At 49.2% G+C, this 19,158-nt stretch overlaps 1 protein-coding gene across 5 annotated transcripts in view; it reads left to right on the top strand.

Moving 5' to 3' along the window:
- HIRA (histone cell cycle regulator) overlaps nt 1-18,911 on the top strand; it is a 58,591-nt gene extending 39,680 nt beyond the window's left edge. For 4 of the 5 annotated variants that reach the window (XM_084867861.1, XM_084867864.1, XM_084867863.1 and 1 more), the window contains 10 exons: nt 1,382-1,543; nt 1,972-2,176; nt 2,559-2,663; nt 3,432-3,580; nt 4,638-4,799; nt 5,384-5,442; nt 5,824-5,929; nt 7,739-7,861; nt 8,289-8,452; nt 18,058-18,911. In XM_084867861.1, coding sequence (XP_084723987.1) covers nt 1,382-1,543; nt 1,972-2,176; nt 2,559-2,663; nt 3,432-3,580; nt 4,638-4,799; nt 5,384-5,442; nt 5,824-5,929; nt 7,739-7,861; nt 8,289-8,452; nt 18,058-18,485 — 1,663 coding nt within the window. In that variant the 3' untranslated portion in view covers nt 18,486-18,911. Of the gene's footprint in view, nt 1-1,381; nt 1,544-1,971; nt 2,177-2,558; nt 2,664-3,431; nt 3,581-4,637; nt 4,800-5,383; nt 5,443-5,823; nt 5,930-7,738; nt 7,862-8,288; nt 8,453-10,951; nt 11,041-18,057 lie in introns of all 5 variants that reach the window. The other variant, XM_084867862.1, reaches the window with a different exon arrangement.
- The last annotated feature ends 247 nt before the right edge of the window (nt 18,912-19,158 follow it).

Genomic DNA, 19,158 nt, shown 5'->3' with positions numbered 1-19,158 from the left:
TACTGATAGAGTGATTCTCCAGCGGTGGGCACTGAGTCTTGTGTTTTACAGCCTCCTCCTTCCTCGGCTCTGATCTCGGTCATGGAGGCATACACCAAGTGTCCAGTGTCCCATGGCTGAGGGAAGTATGAGGGTGGATGGGAAGAGGAGATGGAGCAGCTTGACCAGTTAGAAAGCAAAGCATCTGGGGAGGAAGGGTATCTGGGGAAGGACAGAAAGCTCCAGATTTGCAAAATGTTTCGATAGTTGGTCCTAGAGTTCTCTGGAGAGGAGGAGAGGCTGTCTCGGATACCTGCCAGGCATCTGGTGTCGGGTCCAGTCCTGTAGATTTGGTCATGAGGAGGCCCAGTGGTTTTGGGACCCAGTGTGAGGGAGGCAGACAACCACAGGGTAGCTGGCAGGCTCATGTGTGGGCTCTCCTTTCTCAGAGGAGAAGGCAGGGGCTGTGGGATGGACACTGGGAGAAGAGTGTGAATTTGTCACATTGAGGGGCCACCGGGGCAGGAGGTTGAAGGTCAGGAATAGACAGTGGCTTCAGGACCCCAGATGGGACTTTCATCAGACCCATTGTCAAAGTGGGAAAAGCTGGTGGTTGGAGTGGTTTGGTGGCTGTATTCAGGTTGTGGAGATGGGGCCGTATGGTGAGGAGAAAAGGGTTGCAAGAACCACTTTCTAGCCGAAACCGGTTCGGCTTAGTGGATAGAGCATCAGCCTGCGGACTGAAAGGTCCCGGGTTCTATTCCGGTCAAGGGCATGTACCTCGGTTGCGGGCACATCCCCAGTGGGGGGTGTGCAAGAGGCAGCTGATGGATGATTCTCTCTCATCGATGTTTCTAACTCTCTATCCCTCTCTCTTCCTCTCTGTAAAAAATCTATAAAAAAACAAATATTAAAAAAAAAAAAAAAAAAACGAACCACTTTCTAGGCTTTGTGCTAACCCCAGAGCTCTCAGAACAATGCAGTGGGCAAATGTGAGTGCATTCTCTGACAGCCAGACTTCGAAAAATTTTTTAGTAAATGTTTACTTTTTCATATTTACCATTTTTGTTTATTGATTTGGTTCAGAGAGAGAAACATTGATTTGTTGTTCCACTTCTTTATGCATTCATTGGTGTGTGCCCTGACCGGGTATCAAACCCACAACCTTGGAGCATTGGGACAACGCTCTAGCCAGCTGGCCATGGCAAACTTCCAGAATTGTAACTTGTGAAAATATTTTTAACTAGTCAGGAATAGTACATTATACCTCGAAATTTTTGTGTTTTTAGAAGTTTTATGTGTGTGCCCCTTTCACTTGGCTCCAGGTGATGTTAAGTCCCAGACCCCCAAATCCCTGACGAATTGTGCTTGACATGCTCTCCCATCTTCTTCCCCACTCCAGCGTGAACGCTACCTCGGCTCCTGCTGCCTCGTCCCCCTCTGTGTTAACAACCCCGTCCAAGATTGAACCCATGAAAGCGTTCGACTCCCGGTTCACGGAGCGGTCCAAAGCCACGCCTGGTGCTCCTGTCTTGACAAGTGTGACCCCGACGGCCGTAGAAAGGTAGGCGGTGACCGTGTGGGGCTCAGAGAGACCAGGCGAATACATTCTCGGGCCAGCAGTGCAGCGTCCTCTCTCCTGCCAAGCAGCTTGCCCTCCCTGCGGGAGCAGACTAGTCTCTCTGCACTCGGGAGCCCGCTTCCAGGAGAGAGGAGCGGCTGCTTCAAGTGGGAAGGTTGCTGGAAGGAGCCGGGGGCGGACAGAGCAGCTCAGCACAAGGACCTGAGGGCAGCAGCATGGCCGCTGGGCAGTGTGGGAGATGTGCTCAGAATAACGGGCGCGGATGGAGCCAGAGTTTGTGTGAATGTCCCAACAGAAACCAGAATCCTCAGCTTCTTTTTTAATGTTTCAGCTTTGGGGAATTGTATTGGTAATTATAATTATAAGTTAGTAATCATATGAAAAAGCCATGGGTACCTGTGTCTGTGCAGGTTGAAAGAGCAGAATCTTGTGAAAGAGTTGAGGCCCCGGGACCTCCTGGAGAGCAGCAGTGACAGCGATGAGAAGGTTCCTGTGGCCAAGTCCTCCTCCCTCTCCAAGCGGAAACTGGAGCTTGAGGTGGAAACAGTGGAGAAAAAGAAGAAAGGGCGACCTCGGAAGGACTCACGGCTCATGCCCATGTCTCTGTCTGTCCAGGTGAGGCCAGCAGGTCTGCACTAGCTTCCCCGGCCCACTTGGTGAGTTCCGAGCTGGAGCGTGCATGTGCCCAGTGGGAGAAGGGAGGCCCTGCACACCACAGTGTGGGAACAGCTGGCTCAGACATGCACTCCGCTGGGCGTGGCATGGAGGCACCCTCCCCCTCAGACCTGCTCTGGACCCACCCACAGGCCTGGAGCAGCTCCTTGGCGTCGGCTACCTCATCTGTCAAGTGGGGTCCCTGAAGCATTCATCTGTACTGTCCTCCCAGAGGGGGTGGAATACCCGGGGAACTGGCCCAGCCTTACCTCTAGGCGACTCCCCTCTACCTGACACTGCCCTCCAGTTCTGGGAGGGCTCAGGGACCTTTCTGCTCTTGCAGTCCCCAGCTGCTCTGACCGCAGAAAAGGACACTGTGTGTTTGTCTGTACCAGCGCCTACACTGAAGCTGCCCATGCCGAGCCCCCAGAGAGCGTTCACCCTCCAGGTGAGCCGGCCCCCTGCCTCTCTCTCTCCCCAGCCCCACTCCTTCCCCAACCCCCAGTGTAAACCCTGAATTGTCAAAAACAGGGCTGTTTCCCAGTGGCTCTCCACCATCCTCTGAGGGAAGTTGTAGTTGATCATGGCAACCACCAGTCTTATTAGCAAGATTACTAGTGTGTTCTCCAGGAGCCCCTTCAGCCCCTACACCCCCCCTCCAGCCCCCCCACCACACTTCTTTCTCTGGGGCTTTGCCCTCAAAGTCCCTGCTGCCATCTTCTGGATGGCCAGCTCCTTCCAGAATTGTCTCAGGAGTCCCTTCTGGAAGCCTCCTTCTTCCATACTTGGTCCCAAGCAGCCTCAGACTCAGTGCCCATTGGACTGTGTGGTAATGGTCTCCCTCCCAACCAGCCCACTGGCCCTGTTCACTTTCCAGGGCCCAGCACAGAGTTTCATCAGGGCTATTTTAACCGTGTGCTTGTTCAAAACACAGCTTTTTAAATACTATCATAAAAAATCCTTTATACGCAGAGGCCCTGTAGTCACTCATTCTAGCACCCATGCCAGACCTTTGCACACCGTCACCTCATGCCCTTTGTACCTCGGGTTCATGTGTCCAGCTGGCTGTGGGCCTCATTTGCAGTGTGCTCTTAGATAAGCCACCTGCCTTCTCTGCATGTTTCCCGTGAGAGGAGATGGTGGGGTCTCTAGCTCTGACACCAGTTCTCTGCTCTGCTACATGGAAAGGACATTGTGTTTGCTTTCCTCCATCCAGGTGAGCTCTGACCCCTCCATGTACATTGAGGTGGAGAATGAAGTGACAGCCGTTGGAGGAGTGAAGCTGAGTCGCTTGAAGTGTAACCGGGAAGGGAAGGAGTGGGAGACGGTACTCACTAGCCGGATCCTCACTGCTGCCGGTAGCTGGTAAGGGTGAGGGTCTTCACCTGGCCCAGCAGTTCATGTAAAGCAAGCCCCATGTGTTGTGTGGTGTGGTGTGGTGTGGTGTGGTGTGGTGTGATGTGGTGTGGTGTGATGCTGATGCTGTTTGAGGGCATGCACTGCCCCCCAAGTGCCAGCTCCCATGAAGACTGCAGGTCTTGCTCCGGGCTAAGTGTGTGCAGCTACCATCTCGGTCCCTGCAACACCCACTGAAGTTGGTGTCATTATCTCCATGGTACAGCTGGGAAAACTGAGTCCTAGAGGCTGACCCATGCCAATATTTTTCACCCAGGTGTTCTGATTCCCTTGTCTGGCCAGACTCCTGAATGAAGTCTCAGGTCCCAGCCTGAGCTCTGCCTGGCTCTAACTTGGGCTGGTTCTTCTTCTGAATCCCAAATTTTAATCCAAGGAAGTCCAGATGGATTTCTGAGTGTCCCTCTGAGTTCCCAGACCAGCCATTTTGAGATTCTGCACTTCGATGGGAGACCTTAATTCAGTGTTAGTCACACGTGTCTCACAATGGGCTTCTGGGCCTCTCTCCTTTGAAGCTGGCCCTGTTTTCACCTCCACCGTAGCCTAAAAGGCTTTCTGAGCACACAGTTGGTGTCCCTTATGGAGACACGCTCCCTCGTTTCCACACGACTGGCCTTTCTCGGCAGAGATCTTCTCAGGACTAGTGTAGCCAGCAGGCTGTTGAGTGGGCGCTGTGTGGCCTCATATGACAAGTGAGGTGTGTTTTCTGGGTCACCATCAGTGGTCCTCTGAAGCACCCCATGCCGCAAGTTAGCATTAGGGTGAATTCCGAAAAAGCTTGCGCAGTCTAGTGTCGGGGAGAACATAGTCTCTAATGAGAGATCTCAGTTCTGTCAGCCCTACTGTCCCGCCCTCCCCCAGTCCTCTGGCCGGCCCTCTCCCTGCCTCTCCTTCTGCTGCACCCACTCAGGCTCAGGCCCAGGCAGAAGGAAGGCTTTGTGCCTCGGGGCTTCTACCTCTGCCACAGCACCTGATCATCTTGACACCTATGCCCTGTCTGCCTTCTCAGTGATGTGGTCTGTGTGGCCTGTGAAAAGAGGATGCTGTCAGTGTTCTCCACCTGTGGTCGCCGCCTCCTCCCTCCTATCCTCCTGTCATCCCCAATCTCCACGTTGCATTGCACAGGCTCCTACGTCATGGCGCTCACTGCGGCAGCCACGTTATCTGTCTGGTAAGAGACAGGCCTGGGGTGAGGTGGGCTCCAGGCAGGGCAGGCTAGGGCTGTTTAGGTTCCTGCAGGAACAGGGGAGGCAGTGGAGGAAGCCACCTGGCAGACATGCCCTTGGGCCCTGCTAGCATGGGGGTTTGGACACTGCTTGTGATGGCCACCACACATACATGTGTACATGTGGGGTGGGGGCAGGTATGCAAGTGGAAGTGGGGTAGGTGCCTACCCCTGCTACCACTTTTATAGGAACAAACCACATGGCAAAACACAATGTGCCACCATCCCTAACGGAGGTTCATCAGAATGGGATCTCAGCTGCCACAGTGCAGCATGCTTCTCCCAAAGCTGGTATGGATCATAATATAGCAGATCCATAAGCCCCACAGCTCTGCTGCCGAGCCGTCTGCTATAGCCTCGTGCGGGAAAGTAAAGTGGCTCACAGGGAGCAGAAGCCACTTGTGGCCAGAGCTCCTCTCGGGATGCCAGGACAGGGTGTGCACAGTGACCAGAGGAGGGGTCAGCACCGCGGCACACGTCCAGGCGTTTACTCAGATCGGAGAGTAAGCTGCTTCCTGTCTCCCTCCTAGGGATGTTCACAGGCAGGTGGTCGTGGTAAAAGAAGAATCTCTGCACTCCATCCTGGCAGGTAATCACGGTAGGCCGCCCCTGGTGCCCTGATGAGGGAGTGGGACAGGGCACCTCAAGTCCCAGGCTCCACTCAGCCTAGACAGAGAGCCAGAGCCAGTCTCTTGGCTCAGCCCAAGGCACTCAGAGTGACAAGGGGTCACAGTTATTTTTCAGGAGATGCACCCTCTCTGGGGCGCATTTCATTGGCTCCCTGTGTGATGACAAAGAACCTGTGGGTGGTGGTGAAAACATCACTCACAGGGAAGAGACTCCTAGTTGCTGAGCCAGCATTAGGCACCTGTTTCTGGGACTGGGCGCCATGTTCACATTCCCCTCGGTGCATGTACAAGCACTTGCTGATCAGACACACCCAGAATCCATTCTTGTGGTGTCTCTCCAGGAAGTGATATGACGGTGTCGCAGATCTTGCTTACACAGCATGGAATCCCCGTGATGAACCTGTCGGATGGAAAGGCCTACTGCTTTAATCCGTCCCTTTCTACATGGTAAGCAAGCCACCCTTCCCTGGCCCGGCCCCCGAGGAGAGTGTCCGCCTCAGCTGGTAACAGGTTATGTGGTGCTCGCTCCTCAGGCCTGCCTGGCTTGGCTTCTCCGGAGGTGGGCCCTGGAGTAGAGGTCACAGGGACAGCGTGGTGTGCTCTCTGCTGGAGGAGACAGAACCCAAACGCACCTGTACAGGCCCTACTGTCCCTGTGAGAGGCTGGAGGCCCACAGCCTCTGCTCTCAGAGCCCGTGTGTAGGGGTGCTTTGCTTTGTCTGCATTGTTCTCTGAGGTCACTTTGGAATAGGCATTTGAAAATTTTTATGATTGCAAATATACGCTGAGTTCATATATTCATGATCTATGAACGCCTAATAATCTGACCACTCAGTGTACTTCTCTTGAGTATATTATTTATTTGATATCAAAGATACTATAAATTGTGCACCTGATCAGTTTCCCCCTTTGCACTGGCTGATAGAAAGCTCAGGGCAAATAGATGGCTGATCTCCAGTAAAAGTCTAGAATACTTTTGCTACCCACTTGGGATACATATACACTGAGTGGCCAGATTATTATGCATTCAGAGATCATATGTACATAAGATCGGTGTATTTTTTTCAGCCTGGCTTCCTTAGCCATCATCAGCATCGGTGGGTGAGTCAGCTTCACAATACCTTCGCCAGCACATAGCGGTTTTTGAAGTCTAGTAGCAGTTTCGACGTTGTAAATTAGTACGGTTGCACCGTCAGCACATGTGATGTTCTGTACCTTTTTTCCACCCATTTGGAATTGGGAGCCCATTTTTACATTTGTAAAATCATTTTCTACATCACAGATCTCAACCCCAACATGTAAACTGTGTGCATTGTATACCAGCAACACAGAAATTCTTCTGCCTGCACTTTTTGGCCCCTCAGACCCAAGTTCTTCTGGCACTTTGCTGTTCAGAGTTACCAGGCACAAATTTATCCCATACTGGAATCTCTTTCCTGAGTTAAAACATAAAAATTAAAAAAAAAAACCTCCCTGCTGCCTGCTCTTCCATATTGCAAGATATTGCGTATTACATGAGATTACTGTTATAATGGAAACAAACCAGGTATTTAGAAGCAAAATGTTGACCCTTTGTATTTTGGGCATGTTTACAAAGGCACCTGGCTGTTTTTAAAGTGCGTAAAGGAAGTTTTCCCAGAGATGTGAAGGGTGTGAGGGTTCAGAGCTGACTGCCTCGCATGCTGTGGAAGCACACAAAGACTGGATGCTGGCATTCCTCGAAGCTTCGAAGCGCTGGACCACTTCACACATAAGCCTCCTGGCCCCAGGAGCCTTGTCAGTGACCTTCACTGTCTTTAATGTTCCCTTGTGCCGAAACTGGTTTGGCTCAGTGGTAGAGCGTCGGTCTGCGGACTGAAAGGTCCCAGGTTCGATTCCGGTCAAGGGCATGTACATTGGTTGCGGGCACATCCCTGGTAGGGGGTGTGCAAGAGGCAGCTGGTCGATGTTTCTCTTTCATCGACGTTTCTAACTCTCTCTCCTTCTCCCTTCCTATCTGTAAAAAAATCAATAAAATATATATATATATATATATATATATATATATATATATATATATATTTTTTTTTTTTTTTTTTTTTTTTTTTTTTTTTAAATGTAACCCTTGTAATGAAACCTGTCTGTGAGAGGCCTGGGTGACCCTCGGCCTTCGCAGGTGTTCTGGTAACAGGTCATGTGGTGCTTGATCCTCAGCAGCCTCACTGCCAGCCTACCCTTCTGGTGTTTCTGAGCTCAGCTCCTGCCTTTGCCTCCCCAGGAACCTGGTTTCTGACAAGCAAGACTCCCTGGCCCAGTGTGCAGACTTCAGGAGCAGCCTGCCTCCCCAGGACGCCATGCTGTGCTCGGGACCCTTAGCCATAGTCCAAGGCCGTGCCTCCACGTAGGTGACCGAGTGCCAGGAGAGGTGACTGGGTTGTGCAAGTCCCACCCAGGCCAGCTCTCTGATTGCTGTCCTCTGTGCTCAGCACAGGCAGACTGGGCACCAAGAGTTTGGGGTCCACATTAGATGATTTCTCAGGGTGCTGGATGCAAGCCCTGTTATTTCAGGGCCCAGATGCAGTTGGATGTGCCACGGGTCATGTATTTTGGTTGGGGTCTGTCATCTCAGGGGTCTAAATGGGAGGTACAGAGTGGGGTACACTGGGGTGCCGGAGCATCTAGGAAGTCTGCAGCTGGGACGTGGGAATGGGCGGGCCAGTGTGGAGACTGCCATCTGCCCCCTGCTGGCTTCTTGCTGGTGCCTTGGGGTGCATGGTGGCAGCCTCCTGCCCACACAGTGCGCACTGCCTCATGATGTGTTTCTGCAGGTCAGGGAGGCAGGCGGCCCGCCTTTTCTCCGTGCCTCACGTGGTGCAGCAGGAGACTACCCTGGCCTACCTAGAAAACCAGGTGGCAGCAGCACTCACCCTGCAGTCCAGCCACGAGTATCGCCATTGGCTCCTCCTCTACGCGCGGTACCTTGTGAACGAAGGTGAGGTCCCTGGTGGTTCCTCCATTCTCCTGGGCCCAGCTCAATCCCTGTCCCAACACAACCCTTCTAGAAGCCTGTGTGTTAGGCCAGAGTTACAGTGGCCTAGGGCTCCCTACATTCTTTTCTCTCAGTCTGCCATGGTCATCCAAGAGGCCCTAGCCTCCAGTTCCCTGTCAACATGATGGACCCTCGGCCTCCCCACCCCCATCTCCTAGTTTGAGCTATGATCAGGCCAGCTCAGCAGGCATCCAGCCCATTACAGGCTCCCAGCCCCTGAATGGAGTGTTCCTGAGGGCCAGCAAGATTGGCAGCAGGAGAGGGTGAGGGCAGAGGATATGTAGAAAGACATGCAAATGTGATGCTCAGACTTCTGTTCTTCCCTCAATCCCTTGGAGCATCAGTGGTCAGTGACCCCAGGGTGGGTGTCTTGTAGCATCCAATGTGCTTGCGCTCCTCTTCCTTTTCTGAGCCCCCACATGCCCTGGAAGGGCTGTCCTGCTGTCCAGCACCTCCTTTTGTCCCTCCGGCCTAGCTTTCCCTGCCAGGGCTCTCAGCACCTACATCTCCTTCCCAGCATATGCCACCCACACTTGCCCTATTGTTCAGCAGAAAGCAAGGTGTGTTACAGGAAGTGACCATCCTGTTCTTAGGTGACCTCCCAAAGCCTCTTATCCTCTCTGCTGGGCAAGCATGGAGTCTGCCTACAGTCTTCCTTCTGCTTGAACATGGCCTCCAGAGATATGGCCTGGGAACTGGCCCTCCCTAAGTTCTCCCGGTGTCACCATGCAGGTTACTGAGCAGCCTCCCCCACGGCCTCTCCTGGCCTTGCTTTGCTTTTGACATCATCCTCTCCATTCTGTTTATGATTTAGAGGTTAAAGTGAAATATAGAAAAGACAGGGGAAATGAGGTCAAACTCCTACAAACGTTACTCCCAGAACTTGTATGTTATGTTTCCTCTAATGCAACTACATGTTCTATACAACTTGCAATCCTATATAATAAAAGGGTAATACGCAAACTGACGAAACAACAGAGTGACCGGTCACTATGATGTGCACTGACCACCAGGGGGCAGATGCTCAATGCAGGAGCTGCCCCCTGGTGATCAGGGTATTCCCACAAGGGGAGCACACTCGGCCACAAGCTGGCTGATGGCTGGCTAGTGAGTACAGCGGCAGTGGTTGGAGCCTCTCCTAATTCCATGACAGCGCTAAGGATGTCAGTCGGACATCCCCTGAGGGTCCCCAGACTGCTGAAAGGCACAGGCCAGGCTGAAGGACACTCCCGCTCTAAGTGCACGAATGTCATGCACCAGGCCTCTAGTGTGTGTGTATATATGTATTTATGTGTGTATGTGTGTGTGTGTGTGTGTGTGTATACACACACACACACACACACACACACACACACACACACCTCTGAGGACAAGCATGACTGACCAACTCGAAGCCCCTCTCCCTTACCCAGCAGACTCCGGTAATGAGTTTGATCTTTACTCTCCAATCTGTGTGGTCACTGGCATTTCTAAATATTCAGTCTTTGCAAGCCCCTCCCCCCTTTTCTGGGGTGCTCCTCACACCCACTCTGCTGAGGAAATGCCTCCTCTGGCCCCTCCTGTTTCCTTCATCCTGGCTGTTGATCAGGACTCACCCCGATGCCCTGAATAAAGCCACTGCCTCCTCTGGGGCCTGCACCCATTTGTGAAATCACTTCTGCCGCTTGCTCCTCTTCATCTTTCCCGTGTCTGTTCCAGTGTCCTACATAAGCCACCTCCTCTCTTTATCCCTTGCTTCCTAACTGTAAAAGGAGAACTCAAGTTTTAACAGGAGACCCATTTCCCTAAAATTCCTCAGATTCCAGCTTCATCCTCTTATTTCCACTCTCGTCTTTGGGTGATTTCATCATTTCCTGTGGCTTTAGCTGCCCCCGGTGCCTACAGACTCCAGACCTGCCTCTAGCATTTCTGGCGTGCCAATGGCTGTGCCCATAACCCTGGACTTGATAGGCCCATACCTGCTTCTCCTATCTCTGCTCAGTCACCACCTCCTCAATCTCAACTCGTCCCCTCGCCATCTCTTACCTCCAGACCCTGCTGATCTCCTCACACTGGCTGCCAAGATGTCTTCTCTCAAATCTGACTAACCCTCTCCCCTCCTTCTACCATTTCCCATAACCTTGGGGGTTTCATCCCAAAACTGGCCACATCTCATTTTTTCTCATTGGCCCAGCACACAGAGGGGCCACTGCATGCGTTGTCAAGGGAGTAGGTGAGTGAGTGAGTGCGAATCTGTCATTATGAGTCTCAGTGCCCCAAACTGAGAGGCATGCAGGAGGCATTCTGCCCATCGTAGGCAACTCAATAAGCCTTTGTTCAGTCTGTTTTGATATACCCAACAACTTAGCATATTCTTGATTTTTTATTTCTTTTTGTAATGTGTTCCTATTTCTGTTTTGTTTTGTTTTTTGTTCTTTTCTTTTTTTTTTTTCCTGTAATTAGGGTTTGAATACCGACTCCGAGAAATATGCAAGGACTTACTGGGTCCGGTTCACTACTCCACTGGAAGCCAGTGGGAGTCAACGGTAGTGGTAGGTGCTTCTTTCATTCTCGCCACAAGAACTCTCTTGAAAAGTGAAGGTGGAAATTTAAAAAGTAAGCTTACGTGCTTTGAAATTCTTCCTTATTAGATGTCTATAGCACAATGCCTTGAGTCCCAGCGTCAGTGAGCAGGTGAGATGCCTGCACTGCACAATCTAGCAAGAGCTGGGCCCTCAGCATGAGGCCTCGGACGGGATTCAGCCATGCCCTTGTGCTGAGGAAAGCTGCCTGCACAGGGCTGAGGGTTTGTTCAGTAATGAAGGCGAAAGATCCTTCCTGCCCTCATGGAGATTGCAGTCTGGTAGGGAGGCAGATAGAAGCCAGTGAGCAATTTAGTCAACAAGATAGCTTTAGACCATGGATTATGCTTAGAAAGAAATAGCAGATCAGTAAGACAAGCATGCCTGGGAAAGAGTGACTGGGGAAGACCTCAGAAGAGGACTTTGAGGATGAGCCAGTTCTGCAGAGCCCTGGGGAGAATTTCCTGGTGGAGGTGGTAGTGCATGCAAAGAGGGCTTGGTGCATCCAGGCCACTGTGACTAGGACATACTAGGCAGAAGAGAGGGTGACATGAGATTAGGTAAAAGAGGTGAGCAGGAAGCAAATCATGGAAAGCTGATAAAGTTCCAGAATTTCAGTCTAGGCAGTGGAAGTTATTGAAGAATTTTACACAGATGTGATACAAATTGACATAGAAGACCAGTCAGCAGAGGTAATATGACCTGAAATAGACCAATCAACAGAGATGTTGTGACCTGATATAAGATCAGACAGCAAAGGTGATGTGAACTAACATAGAAAACTGGTCAGGTCAGACAGCGTAGCTCAGTGGTTAAGCATTGACCTATGAACCAAGAGGTCACAGTTCACACATGCCCGGGTTGTAGGCTTCATCCCCAATGTGGGGATGTGCAGGAGGCAGCCAATCAGTGGTTCTCTCTCATCATTGGTGTTTCTTTCTCTGTCTGTCTCCCTCTCCCTCTCTTTCTCCCTCTCTCCCTCTCTCTCTTCTTCTTTCCCTCTCTCTCTCTCCCTCCCCCTCTCTCTTCCTCTCTCTCTCCCTCTCTCTCCCCCCCTCTCTCTCTCTCCCTCTCTCCCTCTCTCTCCCCTTCTTCTCTGAAATCAATAATATGTTTTTTTTTAAAAGAAAAGAAAACTGGTCAGGGCTTGTTGGGTTTTTTCCCAAAAGTTCCGGCAATATATGCAGGTGACTTGGATCAATGTGATGGCTATCAAGAGGGGGAAGAAAACAGATTCAATATGTATTTTGGAGACAGAACAAAAAAAGACTTGGTGTTTTGGGTGGTTGGATATGGAGAAGTTGATGAAAAGAGAATAATGAACGTGTGGTCAGCTCAAGGTTCTTTTGGCTAGAGTATTGATTGAATTGGAAAAGGAGCAGGTTGGTGAGGAATGGGAGAAGTTATGGGTCCAAGATTTACCTTCAGTGCTTCGCTCAGTCACTGAGCAAAGACTGATAGAGCACCTTCTCTGGCCAGGCATAATCTAGGCACAGGGCAGGCAACAGTGACTAAGGCTGACCGGAGCCCCTCGGATCTTCATTCTTGTGGAGAGAGGCAGATTCAAAACAAGCAAACAAGTACATATAAAGTGTTGGGTGGGGATGGGTGCCATGGAAAAAATATATATAGGAAAGGAGGTAGGGAATACTGGCAGGATGCGATTTTATATTGGGTGATCAAGGAAGACCTAATTGATTGAGCAGAGACCAGAAAAGGTGAGAGATGAAGCCCCACAGATATTTGGAGGAAGAATATCCAGGCAGAAGGAACAGCAAGTATAAAGGCCCTGAGGTTGGGGTTGGGCATCTTGCAGCATAAAAGGAACAGCTGAGCAGAATGGCAGCTGGAGAGTCAGTCTTACAAGGTTCTCAAGACCTTGGTGTATACTTGGCTTCCTCTACTTTTTATTCCCTTTTTAAAAAAATATTTTTTTATTGATTTCAGAGAGGAGAGGAGAGGAGAAGGAGAGATAAAAAACAATAATGAGAAAGAACCATCAATCAGCTGCCTCCTGCATGTCCCCCACTGGAGATCGAGCCCACAACCCGGGCATGTACCCTTGATTGGGATTTGAACCTGGGACCTTTCAGTCCATAGGCCAACACTCTACTCACTGAGCCAAACCAGCTAGGGCTCCCTTTTTATTTTGTTACAATAGATCTTAATTTGGTTGGCTAATAAAATCTTAGAGCTTTGAATGTATTATGCTATGCCACAGACTTTTAGTATCCACTGTTGCTAAAAACTACCAGGAATCTCATTTCCATTATTTTGTAAATTCTTTTGGGATTGACCCTTTCTTGGTGTTTTGAAGTTTCACAAAGCTCTAAGTCTATGTCTTTCATTCATTCTGTGTATTTTCCTAGGTTCTCTTTGATTATATTCCATTTTCCCCATCATGAGAAATATAATATTTTCTTTTTGGAATCTGTTATATTATTTTTATAGTTTCAGTTCTCCCCATATTTTCAGTTTAGTCTTACTGCCGAAACCAGTTTGGCTCAGTGGATGGAGCGTCGGCCTGCAGACTGGAAGGTCCCAGGTTCGATTCCGGTCAAGGGCATGTACCTTGGTTGCGGCCACATACCCATTGGGGTTGTGCGGGAGGCAGCTGATCGATGTTTCTCTCTTATCGGTGTTTCTAACTCTCTCTTCCTCTCTGTAAGAAAATCAATAAAATATATATATTTTAAAAATTTAGTCTTATCTACTTGAGCATAGTTCTACTTTGAGGAGCCCTTGTAGATCTGTTTCTATTTCCTATAAATATTTCTGATAGTTCTCATTTATATTGTCTTATCTCCTTAAGTGCCTGGTTGGTTTTGACTGTCTGATAGACATGGTATTTGAATAATTATTTATAGAAATGTTTTGAAGCCTCAGTAATGTTACCTTCTTCAACAGAGCACTGTTGTTTGCTGCTACCAGCTTTTGGCCCTAGCTCTTCAAGGCCCTCTCAACCAATTCAGGGATTGAAGTCTTCTGGGCTACCTGGGGACTCAAAGCTGGATAATAACTAGTGCATGGACTGGTTTACTACCAGTCTACTCTTCTAGAGTGCATTTCGTTGGAGACTAGCACAAAGGAAAGGGACCCTACTTTTCATGAGTGCTATCCCCCTGCTTTGGTCCCCCTAAACCCTCAAGTCTAGTAAACACTCTGCTCAGCCTCTTCCTCATCAATACGTGGTCCCAAGCCCTAGCCAGTTTGGCTCAGTGGATAGAATGTTGGCCTGCGGACTGAAGGGTCCCAGGTTTGATTCCCAGTCAAGGCGCATGCCTGGGTTGTGGGTCCATCCCCAATGTGGAGCATGCGGAAGGCAGCCAATCAATGATTCTCTCTCATCATTGATGTTCCTCTATCTCCCTCTCCCTTCTTCTCTGAAATCAAGAAAAATAAAGTAATTGTTCCCAAGGCAAAGGCGTTTTTCTCTGGATTTCTATCTTCTCTACACTCCAGCTCAGTCCTTCTTGCTAGCACTTGAGCTCTCTGAGGTCTGTTTCTCTTTGTCCAGCTTTGTCCCCTTTCTCAGTGGGAAGGGCTTTTCTGAATTCCCCGTAAGAACAGCTCACCTCTAGGCAGCCTGATGGGCCATCTGTTGAGGTGGGAGACAGGTAGGCCAGTACCCAACCAACCACTCCTGTAGGGCTTCACTCTATGTAACAGTTCTCTGTCTCAGCCTGAAGGTAAGCATTCTAGGCTAGTGTGGTGCAGGCAGAAGGGAGCACAGACAGGCCACTAATTCATGGCCATGCACTCTCCCTGCTCCTCCTCCCTGCTGGTTGTTTTTGCTGTCTCTAAGTAGGACACCTTATTAGGGATTTGCCCAGGAGAGTCTGTGGCTTCCTTCCTAGGAAGCACTTGTCAGTGCGGTCCCACTTGCTTTTCCTGTAAACTGCTTAAAATAGCTGGTCTGCTCATAGTGCGTGAGCAAATTCATGACAAAATTTCTAGAACTTGCTTTGTAGGAATTCTTATGTACTAGGGAAATGACTCTGTGATATGAGCTGCTAGTATGTCTCCAAAGATCCAGGCTTCTTTCCCTCAAGGATCATGACTCAGTGTGCATAGGAGGGAGGTGGAAACAGAGGGCTGAGGCACTAAGCAGCCATTCTTCAAGTCCCTGAGCTCTGTGCTCAGCACTGTCTCTTCAGCCCAAGGAAGCTTTATTGTCGGGTCTGTGTCATTGGCCAGAAAGACTGATGAGCTGTTTCCAGGCTGCTGCCTGGAACAGGGAGGAACATCACCTATTACTGAGCCCGGGCAGGAGATGGTACTTGATAGCTGTTGGTATTGAAATAGCCTTCAGGCCAGAAGGTAGATCCTCTTGTAGCTTGTCCCTGGTGCCATAGACCAGCTGAAATTTTTACTTTGCTAATAGCATTTTGCTTTATACCCTTTCATGTTTTTTGTTGTTGTTGTTGTTTTTTAATAGAGTTTTTCATTAAAAAAATGTTTTGTTTGTTTTTGTGTGTGTGTTTTTTTAATTTCTTGGTAATTTTTTTTTTTTTTTTTTTTTCAGAGAGGAAGAGATAGAAACGATGATGAGAGAGAATTGTCAATCAGCTGCCTCCTGAACACCCCACACTGGTGATCGAGCCCTCAACCCAGACATGTGCCATGACCAGGAATTGAACCTTGACTTCCTGGTTCATAGGTTGAAGCTCAACCACAAAGTCATACCAGCCGAGCCCATACTTTTTTATTAGAGACCAGAGAATAAAATTTCAGGCTTTGCAAATCAATATGATAGCTTACAACTATCAACCCTGCCATTGTAACATAATATGTAAACAAATAGATAGGTATGTCTGCATTTTGATAAAATTATTCACTAAATAGGTAGGATGGATTTGGCCCAAGCCAACTCACAATCTACATGAGACTGTTATTTTGTTGAGGTTTGCTTTTAGAACAATTGTTCATATTTCTGTGTGTGCCAAGAAGAATTGTGTTCTCTAGTTCTTGTGCCTTAATGTCCTAATGGTCATGTTTACTAAATGTTCAGTTTGAATTACCTGAATCTGCAGGTTTTTGCCTTTCTGGACACATCCTAATGGAATGTGTATTAAAAGCTCCCTGTAAGCTTGGTTTTGTCCCTCTCTCCTGACTTTCTCTTTCTCCAATGATGTTTTTGTTTCAAAGTCTGTGTACTTTGATGATTGTGAAACACACGCTTTTTTTTATTTACTAACATAATCTTTCTCTATCTTTAACTTTTAACATTTCTGTATCCATGTTTATGTGCTTTTTGCCAACATCACGTGTCTGGTTTCTGTTTAATCTGACAGACTAAGGTGTGTGTGTTTTTTTATCACAAATTAAAATCATTTACATTTGTTGTTTACTTTTTTAAAGACCAACATAAACTTCAGCAAGAGGTTGATCACATTACTTTTCATACCTCTTTTAGCATCATCTCTATTTCTTCTTATTTTTGAATACTTTCTAGAACATTTTCAGCGTGGATCTTTATTGTGGTAAACATTCTGAGATCTTACAAGCCTAAGAATATTTTTTATTACATCTTCTTATGTGAATAACAGCTTGGCTGGATGAAAAAATAGATTGAGTTTTTTCGCAGTATATTTAAAATACTACTTTAGCTGAAACCCGTTTGGCTCAGAGGTAGAGCGTCGGTCTGTGGACTGAAAGGTCCCGGGTTCGATTCCGGTCAGGGGCATGTACGTTGGTTGCGGGCACATCCCCGGTGGGGGGGGTGCAAGAGGCAGCTGGTCGATGTTTCTCTCTCATCGATGTTTCTAACTCTCTATCCTTCTCCCTTCCTCTCTGTAAAAAATCAATTTAAAAAAAAAATACTACTTTATTATGCCTCTTGGTATCTCTTCCTTTGTAGGTGATATGCTCTTGTTTTTTAGAACTTTTCAGAATTTTTTTGTGTTTTATATCCACAGATTCTGTATATTTCATTCTAATATATCTAAAATACCTTTTTTTTCATATCTTCATCAGCACTTAATGGAGCCTTTCAACCTAAGGCAGTCCCTTTTTCTTTAATTGTGTGAAACTATCCATGCTATTTCTTCAAATATTTCCTACTCTCTTTTGTGTCTCTCTCCTGTGGGTCTCATGTAGATGCTGGGCCCATTTCCATACTTCATCTGCCCTTACTTTATCTTCCAGTCTCTTCTCTTACAGTTTCCCCTCTGCATGCTGCCCTGCTCGAGCACTGGCTGCTCCTCCATCTGACCCATCTGACTCGGTCTTCAGCAGGGTCCATTCTCCTGCTAATTCCATCTCCTTGAACCACTGTATTGCTCAAACTTAACACCTACACTTTGTTCTTTTCTGTAATTCTTTGTTGCCATGCTGATTTAACATGTGGGCCTTCTCTTCTAAGGGTCAGTATTGTTGGTCAGTGGTTTTCCCTTTGCAGTGGAGACCATGCCTGGCAGTGCATGGGATCCAGGCAGGTCTTGGAGCCAGTGCACCCGGGCATGGAGGAGGTGGGCAAGAGCCAGGGGCACACTCCCCCCAGGACTGTAAAACTCCCAGGTGCCACCGCACCTCTGGGCTTCACCTCAGACCCCTGGAGAGCATTGCTCGAGGGAGCAGCCCCCTCAGGCGGCCATCTACCTATCCCTCTACCCTGATATTCTACTTTCATCCTACTCTGGAAGGCCAAGCTACTGTGGTCACTGAACGGTGTAGCTGATAGGCTAGTGGTGACTGTGCCAGCAGACTTAGGGGGCACAGACCTACCCTGGTTTTCTCTGCAATATCTTTGAATTTGTGTCCTTCCCCTGCACCCTGCCACCCATCCCCCACCCCCCAGGTGAGCCTTTCAGCTCTCCCAGGGCCTCTTAGCATGCAGAGAACTTTTCTCATCCATCTCTGGTTTCTCCAAGGGGTGCCTAGGGGTCAGATGGGCAGACACAAGGGTCTCTGTTAGGCCGGGAAACCACCCACAGTCTAGGTCTCCTCTCTGACACTTGTACTGAGCCGTCATTTCTGTGCCCACAGGGTCTACGGAAGAGGGAGCTACTGAAGGAACTGCTGCCAGTCATCGGGCAGAACCTCCGCTTCCAGCGTCTCTTCACCGAATGCCAGGAACAGCTCGACATCCTAAGGGACAAGTAGCCTGCCCACATCTGCCCCAACTACAGCCCGGGCAGGGCCACCTCTCCGCTTGTCGGGCTACCGAAGGACAAGGAGACACTGGCAGGAGGTGGGCTGTCCTGCCCCGGCACCGGCCCAGGTCCCTGGGTAGACTTCCCCGGTGTCCTGGGTCTGTTGCTGCTCCCGTGGAAGGGGGCAGCTCTGCTGGCACCTCGTGCCTCTCTCCAGGACCCCCCCGCGGAGCAGGGGCTGGGGCTCTGCCCTGCTGCCCTGGGATCAGCGAGGCCCGCCCCGTCCGACCGTCCGCAGCACGGTCCAGAGGTGGACGCTAGCCCTGCCCCTGCAGGTGCCGTGCTGCTTCAACTATGACGAATGAGCCATTTGTGAAGAGAGAGCCCTGAAATGTACTAGTGTATTATGCAGTCAGTAGACTGACCTATGTAAAAGGAAAGACTATTCCAACACAAAGACTATTTTTGTACTAGAATTTGCTAACTTGTAATACAGAATTTTCCTTTTGGCCAATAATCAGGATTTCCCTATAAGTCACTTGGACAATGGTTACTTGTGGGGGGAAATTTAAACTCTAATTATGACAGCTACATTGAAAAATAATTGTACTGAAATTAACTTGTCTATCTTCATTTGGTTTTAATTTTTAAATGTTTGTAAAAAGAGACTGTTTGGGGGGGATAGGGCAGAGGGCGGGTGATTTCTTTTGTAAGTGTAAAATAAATGAACACACATTGGATACCAAATCATCCTGATTCCCCCTGCCTCTCCTTCCACTTCCACCTTTCTCCTACAACTGTGGATCCCTCCTGAAATGGAGAATGACGACATCATAGCCAGAAGGGATCTTCGGTGTCACCACTACTCCCACCCCAGTCCCTCCTTGTGGAAATTCCTTTCTCAAGGGGAGGTCACTTCCCTGGTCATGCAGCGTCTTAGGCCGAGCTGGGGCCAACCACCTCGCTTGGTTCTGGCCGAGCAGTGCCCCAGGCC

Source organism: Pipistrellus hanaki (assembly GCF_964339955.1).
Source record: "Pipistrellus hanaki genome assembly, chromosome: 19".
In the NCBI taxonomy this organism is placed as follows: domain Eukaryota; kingdom Metazoa; phylum Chordata; class Mammalia; order Chiroptera; family Vespertilionidae; genus Pipistrellus; species Pipistrellus hanaki.
Note: the sequence above shows the minus strand (reverse complement) of the source record. Positions and strands in the feature narration are given on the sequence as shown.